This window comes from Chamaea fasciata, unplaced genomic scaffold (assembly GCF_029207755.1).
Source record: "Chamaea fasciata isolate MVZ Bird 193981 ecotype frontalis unplaced genomic scaffold, bChaFas1.0.hap1 SCAF_1, whole genome shotgun sequence".
Lineage (NCBI taxonomy): Eukaryota > Metazoa > Chordata > Aves > Passeriformes > Sylviidae > Chamaea > Chamaea fasciata.
Window position 1 is genome coordinate 61,990,184 of NW_027094086.1, and position 14,704 is coordinate 62,004,887.

The following is a 14,704-nucleotide window of genomic DNA, read 5'->3' on the forward strand; positions in this document are numbered from 1 at the left end:
AGCAGAAGTGCAACTGGACTGAAACAGATTGAAAGCACTGTTCAAATCTTCAGGACAGCTACAGGAATTATAGCCCAGAAGACAAAGTTTCTCATTTTGTCTATGGTAAAAAAGGGCAGCATGATTTTTTCAGCAGTTGAGGTTTTCCAGTTACAGCAGCTGACAGCTCAGCCTAAGCAAGTTCAGCACACTTCTCTAACATCTTTGCACTGCTGTGTTGAAACTCTCACTGTTCTTAATCTTCATTTCTCCATCTGTTTAAAAGAACAGCAACTTAAAGCAATTGAAAAAGATAGCTGAATGATGTGCAAATATTTTGGAAGCTGCCAAAAACCAGATTCTGTATTTGCTTCAGTTCTGTGGAACAGACAAGGCAGCAATGCTATCCTTAATAGGAGGAGTGAAGACCCTGAGCAGCCAGTGCAGTCCATCCCATGTACCAAATGAGGCAGCTAGGCCATGTGTGTATGCAAGCTGACCTCAGCATACTTGCACTTAGGGAAAGAATAAGGATTTGCCACAGACAAATACACAACTGCCAATTGCTGAGAAAAAAACAGCCCTGAGTATAAGGCACTGTCGTAACATAGTTCTGCAAAGGAAATCAATAGGACAGGTTAAATACAAATAAACTGCAAATGTAATTTATTAATTTAGGCATACACCAGAAGAAAATGTATTCACAAAGAGGGATGCATGCATCCCCAAGGGAAGTTTGCCTTTACATTTAAAATAATGATTTCATACATAGTACTTACTTCCAAACACTTCTTTTTTGTGTGTTAGCAATGAGCCTATGCAGCTAACAGATTTCTAATCAGTAAGGACAAAGATGACGTAGCTAGCTCCATGATATAATTCTGATTTGGTTACTCTTGTCTATAAACAGGCAACAGTTTTCTTGGGTACAGGATCCCATTTTACAACCTTACATATAAAAAGTAAGAAATTCAAACTTACCTCTCTTTTAAGATCATTCATGCACTGGCACGTTTTTAAAATGGCTACTTCCAAGTCTTCCATGAGATCCTTTGTCTTTTGGTTTTGCTACAAATCAAAGGAAGAAACCAACAAGACATTACACAAAAAAACCCAGCAAACCCCACCTTCACATCATATGTCATTAGCTCAAGAAGCTTTAGAAGATAGCCTGTTCTTTCTAGATGAAATACTTTTCCTTGTGCAGCCTGTGCATATTCTACTTGAAAAATTCTTTTATAGAAATATCTATCAATAAATTCAATCTAAAACCAATAGTGATGCAATCTGATTGACTGCTTGCATTCAACAGGAATTTATTTCTAAAACCTCATTGAGCTTTTTCCAGGAAAAGGGTTTCCTCGACATCTGCCAGAAATCTTCCACCTGACCATCCTAAAGTAAAACAAGAGTTAAAAAAGGCTTTTTTTTAACATAAACACCATTCTAAAATGAGGTGATATCTAAAATGTTATACTAAATGTTCTATATTGAATTATAAAATAGTTCTTCAGAACATTCACTTTGCAATGAAGCTGTTGAGCTGAAACCAAAAATCCACCTCAGTGAGCTGTTACTATTTTTTCTGCTACTGTGTCTTTAGTTACAACTAGGCTGGGTTATTTATTAAAGAAAATACTTAATGCATAAGCATACATGTGCATACCCAAGTATTTTCACAGATCATACATATGCATAATCTTGTACTAGGCTCACATTTCTATCTCCTGAAATGTAGCCTGTAAATTATTTAGAGGTGATTATTTTCCAACAGTAATAGAGCTTAGAAATAACCAAGTGTCCTGGTTTTGGCTGGGATAGAATGAATTTGCTTTATAAATGTGGCATGCAGTTACTTTGGATTTGTGATAAAAGCAGTGCTGACAACATGGTGTTAGTTATTGTTGAGCAGTGCTTGCACAGTTGCCTACCAGCGGTAACCACCAACACCAAGTTAAACACAGGTTTAGCTCCTATAGTCAAAGGGAGTCTATGCAACTAATATTCTGTAAGTGTCTTGTTTGCCATAACAATATTCTGTATTATCAGCAAGACTTATATGCCCTTCAAACTACACTACTGCATTAAAGACATCTGACTGCAGTACCTGATTCAAAAAGGATAAAAGGAACAAAAATGCTTTCTCATAAGAAATACACTGTTAAGTAAATATCCTATACCAGGACGCATCTGTCATATTTCAGAGTGTTGATAAGACTTTGTGCTACACATATGTCCAGAAGCATGACTGAAAGCAAATCAGCATCAAAACCAGAAGCTGTGTTTTCCATCTCCTCTTTTGCTTTCCCTTTTGCACGTATCTTCTATAATTTTCAAGGAACAAGTAAGATAAATGATAGAGGCAGGCTTAACATGCTTCTCTAAAAGCTACCATCATTTAAATCATGTAAAAAAGGACAAACAAAAATAGCCTGTCTTATTGTTTCTCTTCTCTCTCCATAAGCTCCAAAAAAAACCAGTCAACTTTATACAGTGTTTCCTTTCCCAATAGTTTAACTGTTTCCAATATTCCATTGAAAACAAGAAAGAAAACTGTGCCTAGTGCAGTGGGATCAAGACAATTGAAATCTCTGAACTACTCCACCAAAAGACTTCCCTGTTTAAGACTGTGCACTGATACTTCTTGTTTCCATTCACATTTTCATTAAAATTAGTCTACTGCCATCAGTAGCCTAATTTAGCCATCAAAGAATCAATGAAGCAATACCACTGGGGTAAGGGGAGGACAGAACATATGGAAGCTGCAGAAGCACAGAAAAAACTGTGGCTTCCGTCATCAGCTCCCACTGTGAGCAATACACTCAGTTCTTTCTTCCTAGACCAGAAGAAAGACTGCATTCAACATTTCTTTTCAAAGTAGAGGTGAAAAGATTTACTTTGCTAAAAAGCTCTTACAGCTTGCATCCACACTGAAACCAGCTGCTCTAGTTCCATTTTAGCCTGTTTAGACAGCTCCAAAATGTGTTCTCTGTGCTCATGACTGGTATAGGCAGAGTCTGTGAAGTCTTCTGTATGTTCCAGGATAACTTCCAGCATTGTTGAAAGGTTCTCTTTTGAGAGAAAATAAAGATTCTCACGGAGACCTTCCACCTTATTCTGAAAAAGAAGCACATCATTTCCTTCAAAATTTACATGATTTAGTTGTGACACAAACGCAGAAAGCAGATCCATAATTTTACATTTTATTTTTGTCCTTCGTGCTTTTTAAAATTATTCCCCTATTTTCAAAGCAATCCAACAATTTGCTTGTGCCCAGACCTGCAGTTTGGGGTTTGGGATGTTTTTTAAAAGTTATAATACAATCAGCAGTTTACTAGCCCCTTATCAAGAATAACAGCAAACACATTGTTGCCCTACTGCTGTCAATAAAAAGTTTCTAAGTTCGGTAAGTTTCAGAAATTAAATAAGCATTCCAGTTTTGTTTGATCCTTTCACATCCATGTAATCCATTTTGAGTAGTTTTCTAAAAATGTACATGTAGCAAATTGAATACTTTGGGGCACTCTGAAAGAATTTCAGTTGAAATTTAAAGAGAGGAAGCAGACAAACAAATAAATTGAATCAAAGTGACAAGCTCAAAAGCAGTAAGCCACGGTTGCTCATTAACTGTTCTTAATGGAGTATGAAATTTGGAAAAGTCTTTATGAGGAAAAAAGTCCACTGAGCTACAGGATACAATTTCAATTCAGAACATTTCTTCTGAATGACAGTTTGCTCTTTTAAATGTTTGTATTAATATTTTTGCATGCAGTTTTGAAAATACTAACACTTACAAAGCAAGAATTCTCAAACAACAACTATTTTAATGAAAGTCTGATCAGATCCTGATACTTCAGTTTATTCAATATCAGTGCATCACATCAACAAAATATTAGAGTTCTGAATGCCTACTGATTCAGAAGGAGAAGCGTATTTTGGCAATGACTACTAAATTATGGTCAACTCTTGACAGATTCTTTAACATTTTGGGACACTTATTTAAGTCAACGCTGCTGAAGAGCTGCAGCTCCATGATCTCAAATCTAAAACCACTTTTTTTTTTTTTTTCCCCACAAAATCCTAGTTAAGAGCTACTTTATTGGCTGTAGAAAACAATGTTATTTCTACTCTTACCTTGAATTCTTTGATGCCAGAATATATGCTGATGGGGGCCATTTCATTTTCTCCATTTGGTCTAGAGTCAGTTACAATTTCTATTACCTGTTCCAAAGCTAGTCTCATACGATGAAAAACTCCATCTTTGTTAATACGAGCAGATTCACAGTCTGGATGCCTCAGACAAGTCTTTTTAAAGAAAGAAAAGTAACTATTATGAAAGAGTACACATGCAGTATATTGAAATGAATGCTTCCTGCTAAAGCAAGTCTAAAGAATGTACTTAGAATATGGGAATTCTTTCTGTAAAACTACTGTTAAGTTGAATTCACACTGTTACTCAAAATACAAAGATTTTCTTTCCTCATTCTTTACACTTTTACCCTTCTTTAGCATGAAATCTAAAGTGGGGCTGAGAGAGGACAGTCAGCTCTCCTGGCAGATGCCATGCTTTGTGATTTAGCCAAGCTGTGTAAGGGTGCACAAACTCACTCACCTTTGAAGCAGTCAGGAGCATCATAGTGCACTTCTCAAGAACTGCCCTAGATGCTGCCATTCTAGCCTTTTTCTTCTCATCCTTCAAATCCTAAACATGGGGGGGGAAAAAAAGGCACAAACATGACACAGTATCTAAAATATTAACTGTTTGTGAGACTGGAAAAAGGAAACTCTCTTGCAGGTGAATGGGTTGTGAGAAAGCTTTCTAATTTCTGATAACTGCTATTTTCCACCTAACTCACGATCTAGAACTTTTCAGACAGATTATAAATTACGTATTTATTCTTAGCTCTATTCAGTTCCGATTTCAAAGAAGGAAGATCTCAAAGATATAGAGCATGTTATGTAAACTGTTGCTAATTTTGATACCTTTATCATAAAGCATTATTCATAAAACAGAAAAATGAGGTGAAAAGAATAGCTGACAAGAAGCATTTTCTGAAATGGAGGGGAGGGTAAGGTAGAAACAGAGAACAACCTGCTTTTCATTGTACTGCAGTGGAGGAAATGTAAATGAAATCTTTTTTCTATTTGAGTGTTTTATTTGCTACATACCAGTAATAAAAAAGTCTTAATAGGCTGAAAAAGCAATTCCTTGGTATTTCTCTGCTTTGAGTACAGAAACTTATCAAGACCTTTCCAGGGAAAGATGGATACACATGCAAAACTGAACTATACCACCAGCAAAGTTCATCAAAACAGAAGACTTTAGACTCCAAACCAGGATGTGGGGGAAGAGGGCAAGACATGAATCCCTCAACATGCAAGAGGGTCTAACAAGGGTAAGAACTTACAAAACTACAATCTTCCCGCTGCTCACAAAGGCAGCTGAGTGCTGAGTGCCAAACAGGCAACTGAATGGGACCAGCTGAAGGTTTACAGGATGTAATTAATCCTAATATACCCCAGATTAACAAAAACATCCAAGTAAATCATGGCAGCAGTCTGACATTTTTATAATGTTTGTATTTAGCAACTACAGAAAACCTTCAAGATGAAAATCACATTAAAAACCAAACCAACAAATCAACCAAACAAGTAAACAGTTGATTTCTGAAATTCTGACATTACATTCTGATAAATCTGATGGCACTCAAGAATTTATGGCACACTTAAAAATACTATGAGGGATGTTTCCTCCCCATGAAACTAGTAGTGCCTCACAGCAGTCTACACACTGTAAACTGAGCATATCATGAAAGTCCTGACACAGTTGAAAAAGTGGTAATGTAGCACTCTTTCCAAAACAGCCAAGTAGACAAGGAGGGGAGGGCAGAAGATCGCTCCACACTGAAAATCCAACACATTTGAAAAGAGTACAGCTTCCTAATAATGCATGTTTCCCTTTCAAAAGAACAACTGTTTCAGGGAAAAAATACTTCAGGGGAAAAAAAAGAAAGTTCAGTTCTAAGCAGGTATTTCCTTTGATTTTAAGTAGCTTTCCCAGTAATGGTTCTTTGACACCAAGCATGCACACATTAACAGTAAAAGGAAACACATGATTATGGCCAGTTTGTTTATAGGAACTAAATTCTGAATATTGTTGGATATTAGGGACTCCATATATTTATATCAAATCCGAGTTTAGCTCTGAACAGAGGATAGGATTATCAAGGGAAAGCAACTGGAACTCACAGCAGAAGTCTTAAGCCCCAGCAAACCGTTAAATTTACATGGAAGTATGGGGAAAAAAGCTTCTGGTATGAATGAAAGGCTTTGAAAGAGTAGCTGCATGTGAGAACTAAAACTCATTGCCCAAACAAAAGAAGGTTTCACCCTAAACCTAGAAAAATATTCCAGAATAATAATAACAAAAAACCTAATAAGCCACCAAACAGATGCTTTATTAGAATCCATTTGGAGTTTCCTAAAACAATGACATCCTTTCACTACATGTAAACATCAAATACTTCTGTCAAGTAACAACAGACAAACTCTCTACCAGAGTAATGAGCCAGAAAAGTCAAAGCCAAAAGACAATGACTGAAGCCTAAAGACAATGCAAATAACACACACCCAGGCTTCTGGAAGATACGCAGGGCAAAAACAATGCAGCCATATTTCTCAGGCTGAGCTTTAAAATCAAAAGGTGTGTTTTAGGTGGAGCAAGGAAGAGGGCAGGCTACAGGATACCAGCAATCGTTTTGTTTTCTTTTGTCATCCCAGAAGAACCCATACCTTCCTGATAATAAGATGATGATGATACTGTGTGACATTGCTCACAACCTTTTACTAACACTTACATTTTGCCGATCTCCTGTTAAATGGGCAAACTCCACCATCTCATTTCCAAACTGGCTGAATATTTGTACAAACTCCTGGAAACTACTGACTTTTTCTAGTTGGTCCATTGTTGCAAGAACCTGCAAGATAAGGGAAAACACTGTAGATTATCAAGATGCCAGACAAAAACCATTATCATTGAACTAGGAGTACTATTATTTGCAGAAACTTCTAAGTTGTGTACTTTAAAAAGTATATATTTTGTTATTATTTAAGAATTAATAACTCAACAGCCAGAAATCAAATGTAAGTTAATTATCATGCTTCATTCAAAGTGAGTCATGTGTTGTCAGCCCTCAAAAAACATTTTCCTTGCTCCTCACAGTATTAAGAATAACAGTATTAATGGATTCAGCTTCCAGATTCAGGAAAAAATGTGGTTTTAAATTTAATATGACAGTAACAAGTGCAGATTATATCCCCATGATATATCACCGTATTGTAACTCTCCATTTCAGATGCCTAACTTTTAAAGGCTAAAATCAGAGTTGCACAGACTTGTGTTTCAGTGGCTCTGAATATTAAAAAAAGCAAGAAGAGTTCAACAAAACTGAACAAAAAAGTTAGAAATAAGTGAATTTATAGTTTTATATTTTCCATAACATCCTACTTTGACTCTGGAGATTTTTAATAGTTGCATATAAAACAAAGAACTAAATATACCCAAGTTGTATCAAACTCTTACTCAAGATACAGTACAGCATGTAAAATCAGCATTTTTTTTAACATTCAGCAAAGACTATCATACAGCTTATAAATTACTGATTACTGAAGGTATCCTGTGAAGTCACTACAGTATGATTATAACAGAAATTAATATTTGCTTTTTTCAGGTTAAATATATACTTGTTAATCTCAAAGTGATCTTTCAAATCCACTAAATGTCTTCAGAAGAGAAAACACTCAAAGCAGTTCTGTATTGTCTTTCAGATGGAAGATAAGGACATTGTATGAAAATTTAACAGACTGTACCTGAAAGGGAGAAACTTCAACTGATTTTTCCTTTTCTATGCCAAAACTATCTTTCCCCCAACTACAAATCAGTATACACACCTGGTTATGCCAAAGTACCCCTTCCCCGCAACCCTGCCAAACTCTTCTAGAAGCAACCATTTGTTTGTGGCAGAGCAGCCACTCAGTCTCAGTTGTAACCTAAGTAAAGCAATTGTCCCACTAAACCCTGCAAACTGCTGTGGAATTCACTGTTTTATCAAGCAATATTAGACAGCAGCATCTGTTTGAGTACATGATGTTGGGCAGCCACTTCCACAAAGGCTGCAGAAACAAGGAGTTTTCCTCATTGAGGTGTTGATGCATGAGAAAGGCTGGAGAAGATGAATAAAAATGAGAAAAGAGCAGTATGAGAATGGAAGGAGAGAACCACAGGACTAGGAAAGTGAGGATGTAGAAAAGTAAATGTGGATAAAAGAGGAAAACATACAAGCTAAGGTCCAACTTTCTCTTCTAAGAATAGAAAAAGCAAAACATTAATGATGCTCAACCATTCTAGGTTTAAGCAAAAGTAGTCCTTTATGAGTCTGACCTTGGTTGCAAACAACTCTGTTACAGTTTTCTATGTTTCTCTCATGACAAATTTCTTGTCAAATAGAAATTTCAGTGAAAGCACATGCATTTCCATTACATTGAATAATTCTAAACGTCTCAGGCAGAGCTGACATTCTGAAAAACTGCACAGACAGCTCTAAATTTGTCTAAAGCTTACTCAAGATGCTGATACAATGCAAAATACCTGTGATGTCTTCATAAATTTTTGTTTTAAAACTTTTACAACAAGAAACATGCAAATAGCAATGAAGACATACATTTTTTTAATTAAAAGGTTAAAAATTGTAAAGAATGCAAGGCTTTAAGCTCTTATTAACATCTAAATTAGCACTAGGTATGGCACAGCTACTGCTGCAGGACGAATGTTGCCTCGCAGACAGCAGTTGTAGGCTGACATCACTTCAGGGCACATCCATATTTTGATCCAAAATAAACAGTGCAGCAACTCCCCCACTATCTGTCACTTCCCTACTTATTGTTCTGGCTCTCCTAACCTGACTGGTGACAGTGAGTGGAGAAAAACCTTAAGCTCACTGATGCAGGGACTAAGTCTGATGGACAACAAAACTGATTTTGTAAGGTAGGAAAGATGTGGGCAGGTATGGAAGAAAAGGTATGCAATCCAAGAACACAAGGACAGCATATATGGTGCAAAGAATGGGGAAGCAGGAACAGGATCACTGGGGATCATCAGCCAGAGGCTGTAGTCCAGAACGGATCACCATTCTGGAAGATCTCAATCACTTCATTTGTCTGAGGGATTGGATGTCCAACCACTCATCTGTTTTTCTATCCTTTGCCCTTGATTGACTCCTTTTTTCACATGAGGAAGACTGACAAAGGAAAAAAAAGGTGTTCAGAAATAGGCAGGGGAAAAAAAAAATAGAAATTTAACATTGGGCATTCAGTCTCTAAGATAAAAAAGGAGCTGAGAACTTCTGGAACAGTGACGCATTTCAAGAAGCCAGAATCTTCTCCAGTTGGCAGTACACATGATCCTCTTCCTACCTTTACATCCTCTTTGCCATATTATACTACACTGTCTCAGAGTATTTGTGTGCACTTCTTAAAATTCTGCTCATATTATCCCTCTATCGCAGTGTCTCCTACAGGAAGAACCTCTTTGCTATCCATCATAGCAGTGTCTGCCACACTTTTCAGGAGTGTGCAAAAATTAGGGCCTATATAAATATTAGGCCTGTCTAAGGCATCATCATTTGTTTAATCTGGTCTCAGAGATGTGAATTACTCTACCAGTACCACAGACAAAATCAGACTTTCCTAAACATGTGCACTACGCACAGAAAGGAGAACACAGTAAAACCCAGGAGATCACAAAGACTAGCTGTGTCCTGCGGCACATCAGGCACAGCATGGCCAACTGGGCAAGTGAGGGGGTTGTCCTGCTCTGCGGTGGCCTCACCTCCAGTGCTGGGGACAGTTCTGGGTGTCACACTATAGGAGGGATATTAAGTCATTAGAGAGTGTCCAGAGGAGAGCAACAAAAATGGCAAAGGGCCTTGAGGGGACGCCACATGAAGAGGAGCTGAGGTCACTTGGTCTGTTCAGCCTGGAGGAGACAGAGAGAAGACCTCACTGCAGTCACAACTTCCTTGTGAGGAGGAGAGGCAGGCACTGATCTCTTCTCTGTGACAGGACCAGTAAAAGGACCTGAGGGAATGGCCTGAAGTTTTATCTGGGAAAGTTTAGATCGGGTATCTGGAAAAGGTTCTTCACCAAGAGTATGTTTGGCCACTGGAATAGGTTCCCCAGGGCAGTGGTCACAGCACCAGCCTGACAGAGTTCAAGTTTGGACAGTGCTCTTGGACACATGGTGTGACTCTTGTGGTGTCCTGTGCCGGGCCAGGAGCTGCACTTTGGTCCCCTCCAACTCAGGATATTTTATGATTCTATGCCTATAGCAGTCCAAGTCAGATACACTTACTCTGGACTACAAGATTGCTTGAAATGCTTTCAAAATTAAATGCTGCACCTATGCTTACTATATTCACATCAGTGTATATATGACAATATTTTCATATATTTTTAAAATTATCAGAAACCTAGCCTGCTCCTGAAAGGATATATCCCTCCTTATCCTTTGATCATACATGCATTTGCACAGCTTTTCCATAGCCTAAACCCACCAATTTTGGCTGCAGATGACAGCAGAAAAGCAGGAGAAGATATTAAATGCACCATTCTGGTCTTTAGAGCAAGAAAAGACCAAAGCTGCAAGGAACTTCAGCAAACTGATATTGATAAAACTGCTGCCAACTGAATCAACGACTGGGAGAAGAAATGAGCACAAAGACAGCAGATCAGTGCTGCCACGTCTAATGCCAGAGAGAAGCAGGTAATTTCACTGTTTTTGAATCCTGATCTGAACTAAGTTTCTTGGATCTAGGTGTTGCAAAACAGAGACCAGCAGGTCTGGGAAGTAAACTGGGACAAAAGAATAGAGACAGCGTGAGGAGTTAAAAGTGGAAAGAGGGGCACTGCTCTGGATTACAAGCTCAAAATTAATGGAAAACTCCAGGCCTTATCAGGTTCTCATTTTTCAAACATAGAATTTTTCTATTTTTGTTTTAGCACATTGTGAAGAAAAAACGGAATATCCTACAGGCAAGACAGTCAAGTCTGCACTGCATGAAATAGATTACATTTGAGCTTAAATGGCCTTCATACATTATTTAAACATTATGGAAACAACCAAGTTGTTTCATCCTAAGTTAAGACCTAAGTTAAACCGCACAAAAACCTTTTAATCGATAAACCTCACTTCACTGGCACAGACATTCATGTGGATTCCTCACAGATTTTTGCTTAGATGCCATAATGCTCTCCTTGTCTTGATCCTGACAGTATAAACATCCTGCCATTAGCAAGCAGAAAATTTATTGACCATTTTACCAAGACACATTTTTCACCGCACAGCAAATTTAAAGTTAAATAAGCAATAACACAGCATCTTCTCCAGCATAATAAGTGTATAAAGCAATGTAGGTGACATGACTGGTAAGTAAACATGTGCAAAACATTCATTTTTTTCTCTCTATTTTATAATTCCTCCAGAGAGACAACGACAGTATCACATTTACCACCACTATTTTGCACTGACGACAAGTATCAGTTAAACAAAACAGAAAAGAAGCTACAATACCTTGTTCCTGGAAGTAATAATTTGCTTAATAACAATTCTGTCTGCTAACACCAGCACCTTTGTGACAGAAGAAAGCAACAACCTTGCAGCTTTTACCACACCCGTTTTGTCCGTAAAGATTGTTATGTGGCTATCAGATTCTGGATGATCCAAGCTTGCCACATCTGTAAGTTGTGCAATTGTTTCACCTAGAAAAAAAAAATAAAAGTCTTTCCATACTTAGAAGAAAGATACTGGGCTATTAAGCATTCTTAACTTTTACCTTTGAGGGATAAGACAATTTCAGAGAACTCTTTTTATTTCACTTCACTTCACTTCCTTCGACTGACTGTTGGTGGCACCCTCTCCATGTTTAAGTGTGGATTACTATCTACTACCTTATTCTTCCATCTGTGACATACACTAATTTTCTTACAGTAATCTACAGCTATTTGAGGGGGGAGTGATGGGCAGAATTAGGGAGTGTGGAGGGAGAAAACATTAATGGGAGGTATTTTTCTGATTTTAATAGCAGAAGTCACACCAGTGTCCACACTTGAGTATCAATGCAGCAAGGAAGAAAGAACTACAAATTTCCCTCCAGTTTCCAAATTTCAGTAAGCATTCCCATAATTTATGGGTTTCCTATTCCTGTAGAAGTCTACAGGCATGAATAATAAAGAAATTCCAAACAATAACTTTACAGCTTAGAGGACTGAAGCATTATAGTGAGACTACTGCACTTTACATTCAAAACCACTAAACAGGGCACTGTCAAAGAGAGGAGAGGAAAAAAAAAGGCAAAGAAGTGCTAATTTTCAGTTCATCACTATCTTTTTATTCAACTTGCATTTAGTTAAATAGGCTAAATTGACCAATTTTTTATTTTCTATGCAGGCAAAAAACTCTATATCCACTGCAGCTGATGGATTTCCTTATCTGAGAAAGAAACACAGACCCTATCCAACTGAATCTTCTGGAGTATTCTAGATAGTAGCGCAATACAGGAAAGACAGAACAATTTGCTAGCCTGTAACCAGAGGAGGGCTGCTGGGAGACTGAGCCCACACAAGCTCTGAGACATGATTTTTGTTAGTGTGCAAGACAGGATGATCAACCCACAGCTGACCTATAGATTGTCCTTAAAGATAAAATCTAGGAGATTTGCTCAAAGTCCCTATGACTCACCTTTAAAACCTCAGCGAAGGTAATTCACTTAAGCAGGCAAAATACTGCAAAAGCCTGATAAAACCAGTGGTTACCATTTGAAGAACCTGCATTATGCTGGTACTCCAGAAATACCACACACTATAGAACAAGGAAGGCCTGACGGTCTTTCAAACCACAGAGCTCCACATTTCATAGTGCTTCTCTCCTCTGATAATCGTAATCCCTTGTGTTCTTAAGGTGCCAAAATAGTATTGCATTATGGAAAGGAACTTGCAGTACATTTGCTGGCACCAGGCCAGGTCACAAAAGGCATGCTCCAAACAATCATAGACTCACTCCAATATACCGTACTATAGCACAGTCTGAGACAGTGAGTTCCACAGCTGAAGAGCCTGGAAATGGATAGAAGCAAGAGAAGTTGTAAAAGTACAGCTACAGTTCAAAATGTGAGGGGCAGCCAGATAGCCTCCCATGAAGCTGTAGGACAAATCTCCAGTTGGTAAAGGAGATCATTTGACAGTAAAACACATTGGGCATTGCCTTCCCCACAGTCCAATTCATTTCACTTCACACCAATCTCTCCTTGTCCACCTTTGTCAGCAGATTTATCTATTTCTTTGACCTCACAATATCTGTGACAATATAAAATGCTGTAGAAACACACAGAGAACAATTAAAACAGATGCGAAGTTCTTTTGGTAACCAAGAAAGGATGCACACCATTATCCCATTTCTTATGCCATGGGATTTGAGGATGAATCAAGTCATAGGTGAAGCAGTCAGTCATACAAAGAGTTATCAGAGAACACTGAAACACCTGCAACATCTGCCTGTCAAAAGCTCCAGACAGCCACAGAAACTCAAGATTCTGGTAACAGAACAAAGGTTTCCTTTTCCGCCTATAGATCTGCAACTACAGGAACAGGAATTACCCTGGGAGTAAGCTAGGAGGCACAAGACCTGTTAGGGTAAAGAGACAGAGCTAGGGAAGCTGTACCCAGCTGGGTGTACATCAGTCCATAAAATATCTGAGCATGTCAAAGAAACAGTTCAGTGTTGCTGTAATTCTCCTATCATGACTGAGAGATTATGACAATTGGGTAATATTTCCAGTGATAGAAAGACAACTGTCACATCCATCTCAAAGAAGGTTAACAAGAAAAAATCAGGCAATTGTGGGCTAGTCAGCCTCACATCAGCCTCCAGGATTACCACAAAAATATTCTTGGAAGACATTACAACATTAAGCAGAAAAAGGCAATCAGGAGGAGCCAGTACAGACCTGCCAGGGTGAACAGTCCCTTATTGATCTGAATGCCTACAACAATGAGATGACACTGTTTTTATAAAAGGAAGTAATGGATTTTGTGCTTCGCAGTTTCAGCATGGCCCCTGCCATGATCTCCCACAGTTTCATTATAACTTCATCAATGGATATGAACTAAGTGAACAAAAAGGTGGGTAGAAAATGAACCTGACTGTTGGGATTGGGGATGTTGATAACAGGTACAAAGTTCATGGGGCAGTCAACTTCCAGCAGTGTTCCTCTGAGACTGACAGGAGTCATCCACACTATTCCCTGGATGATGACTCAGCATGTTCAGTAAGTGTGTGAACAATGATTAAGTGAGTGAGTGTCTGATACTGCGGAGGGCAGGGCTGCTAGACAGAGGAACAGGCTGAAAAAAAAATGATCTGACAGAAAATCTGTGAAGTCCAATAAGGGCAGTAAATACCACATCTGGGCCAGGGTAACACCACTAAGCCTTACATGCTAAGATCGGGTGTCAACAAGGAATCTTTGTGGGGAAAGACATGGGGGGCCAACCAGGAGTTGAACAGGAATCAGCAATAATGGCCAGTTGCACCTGGAAGGCTGTAAAAATGATTCTTGCCTTCCTTTTGGCACTTGTGAGGGACCATTTAGAGTACCATATCCACTTCTGGGTT

The 14,704-nt window shown here is 38.3% G+C and overlaps 1 protein-coding gene across 1 annotated transcript in view; it reads right to left on the minus strand.

Annotated features, from left to right (window-relative positions):
• The window catches only part of CTNNAL1 (catenin alpha like 1), a 58,085-nt gene that overhangs the window by 18,597 nt on the left and 24,784 nt on the right, over nt 1–14,704 (minus strand). Inside the window, exons 3-8 of the mRNA XM_066184929.1 lie at nt 11,606–11,793; nt 6,837–6,956; nt 4,592–4,681; nt 4,114–4,284; nt 2,896–3,096; nt 961–1,047 (exon numbers count right to left, since the gene is read on the minus strand). Coding sequence (XP_066041026.1) covers nt 961–1,047; nt 2,896–3,096; nt 4,114–4,284; nt 4,592–4,681; nt 6,837–6,956; nt 11,606–11,793 — 857 coding nt within the window. The remainder of the gene's footprint in view (nt 1–960; nt 1,048–2,895; nt 3,097–4,113; nt 4,285–4,591; nt 4,682–6,836; nt 6,957–11,605; nt 11,794–14,704) is intronic.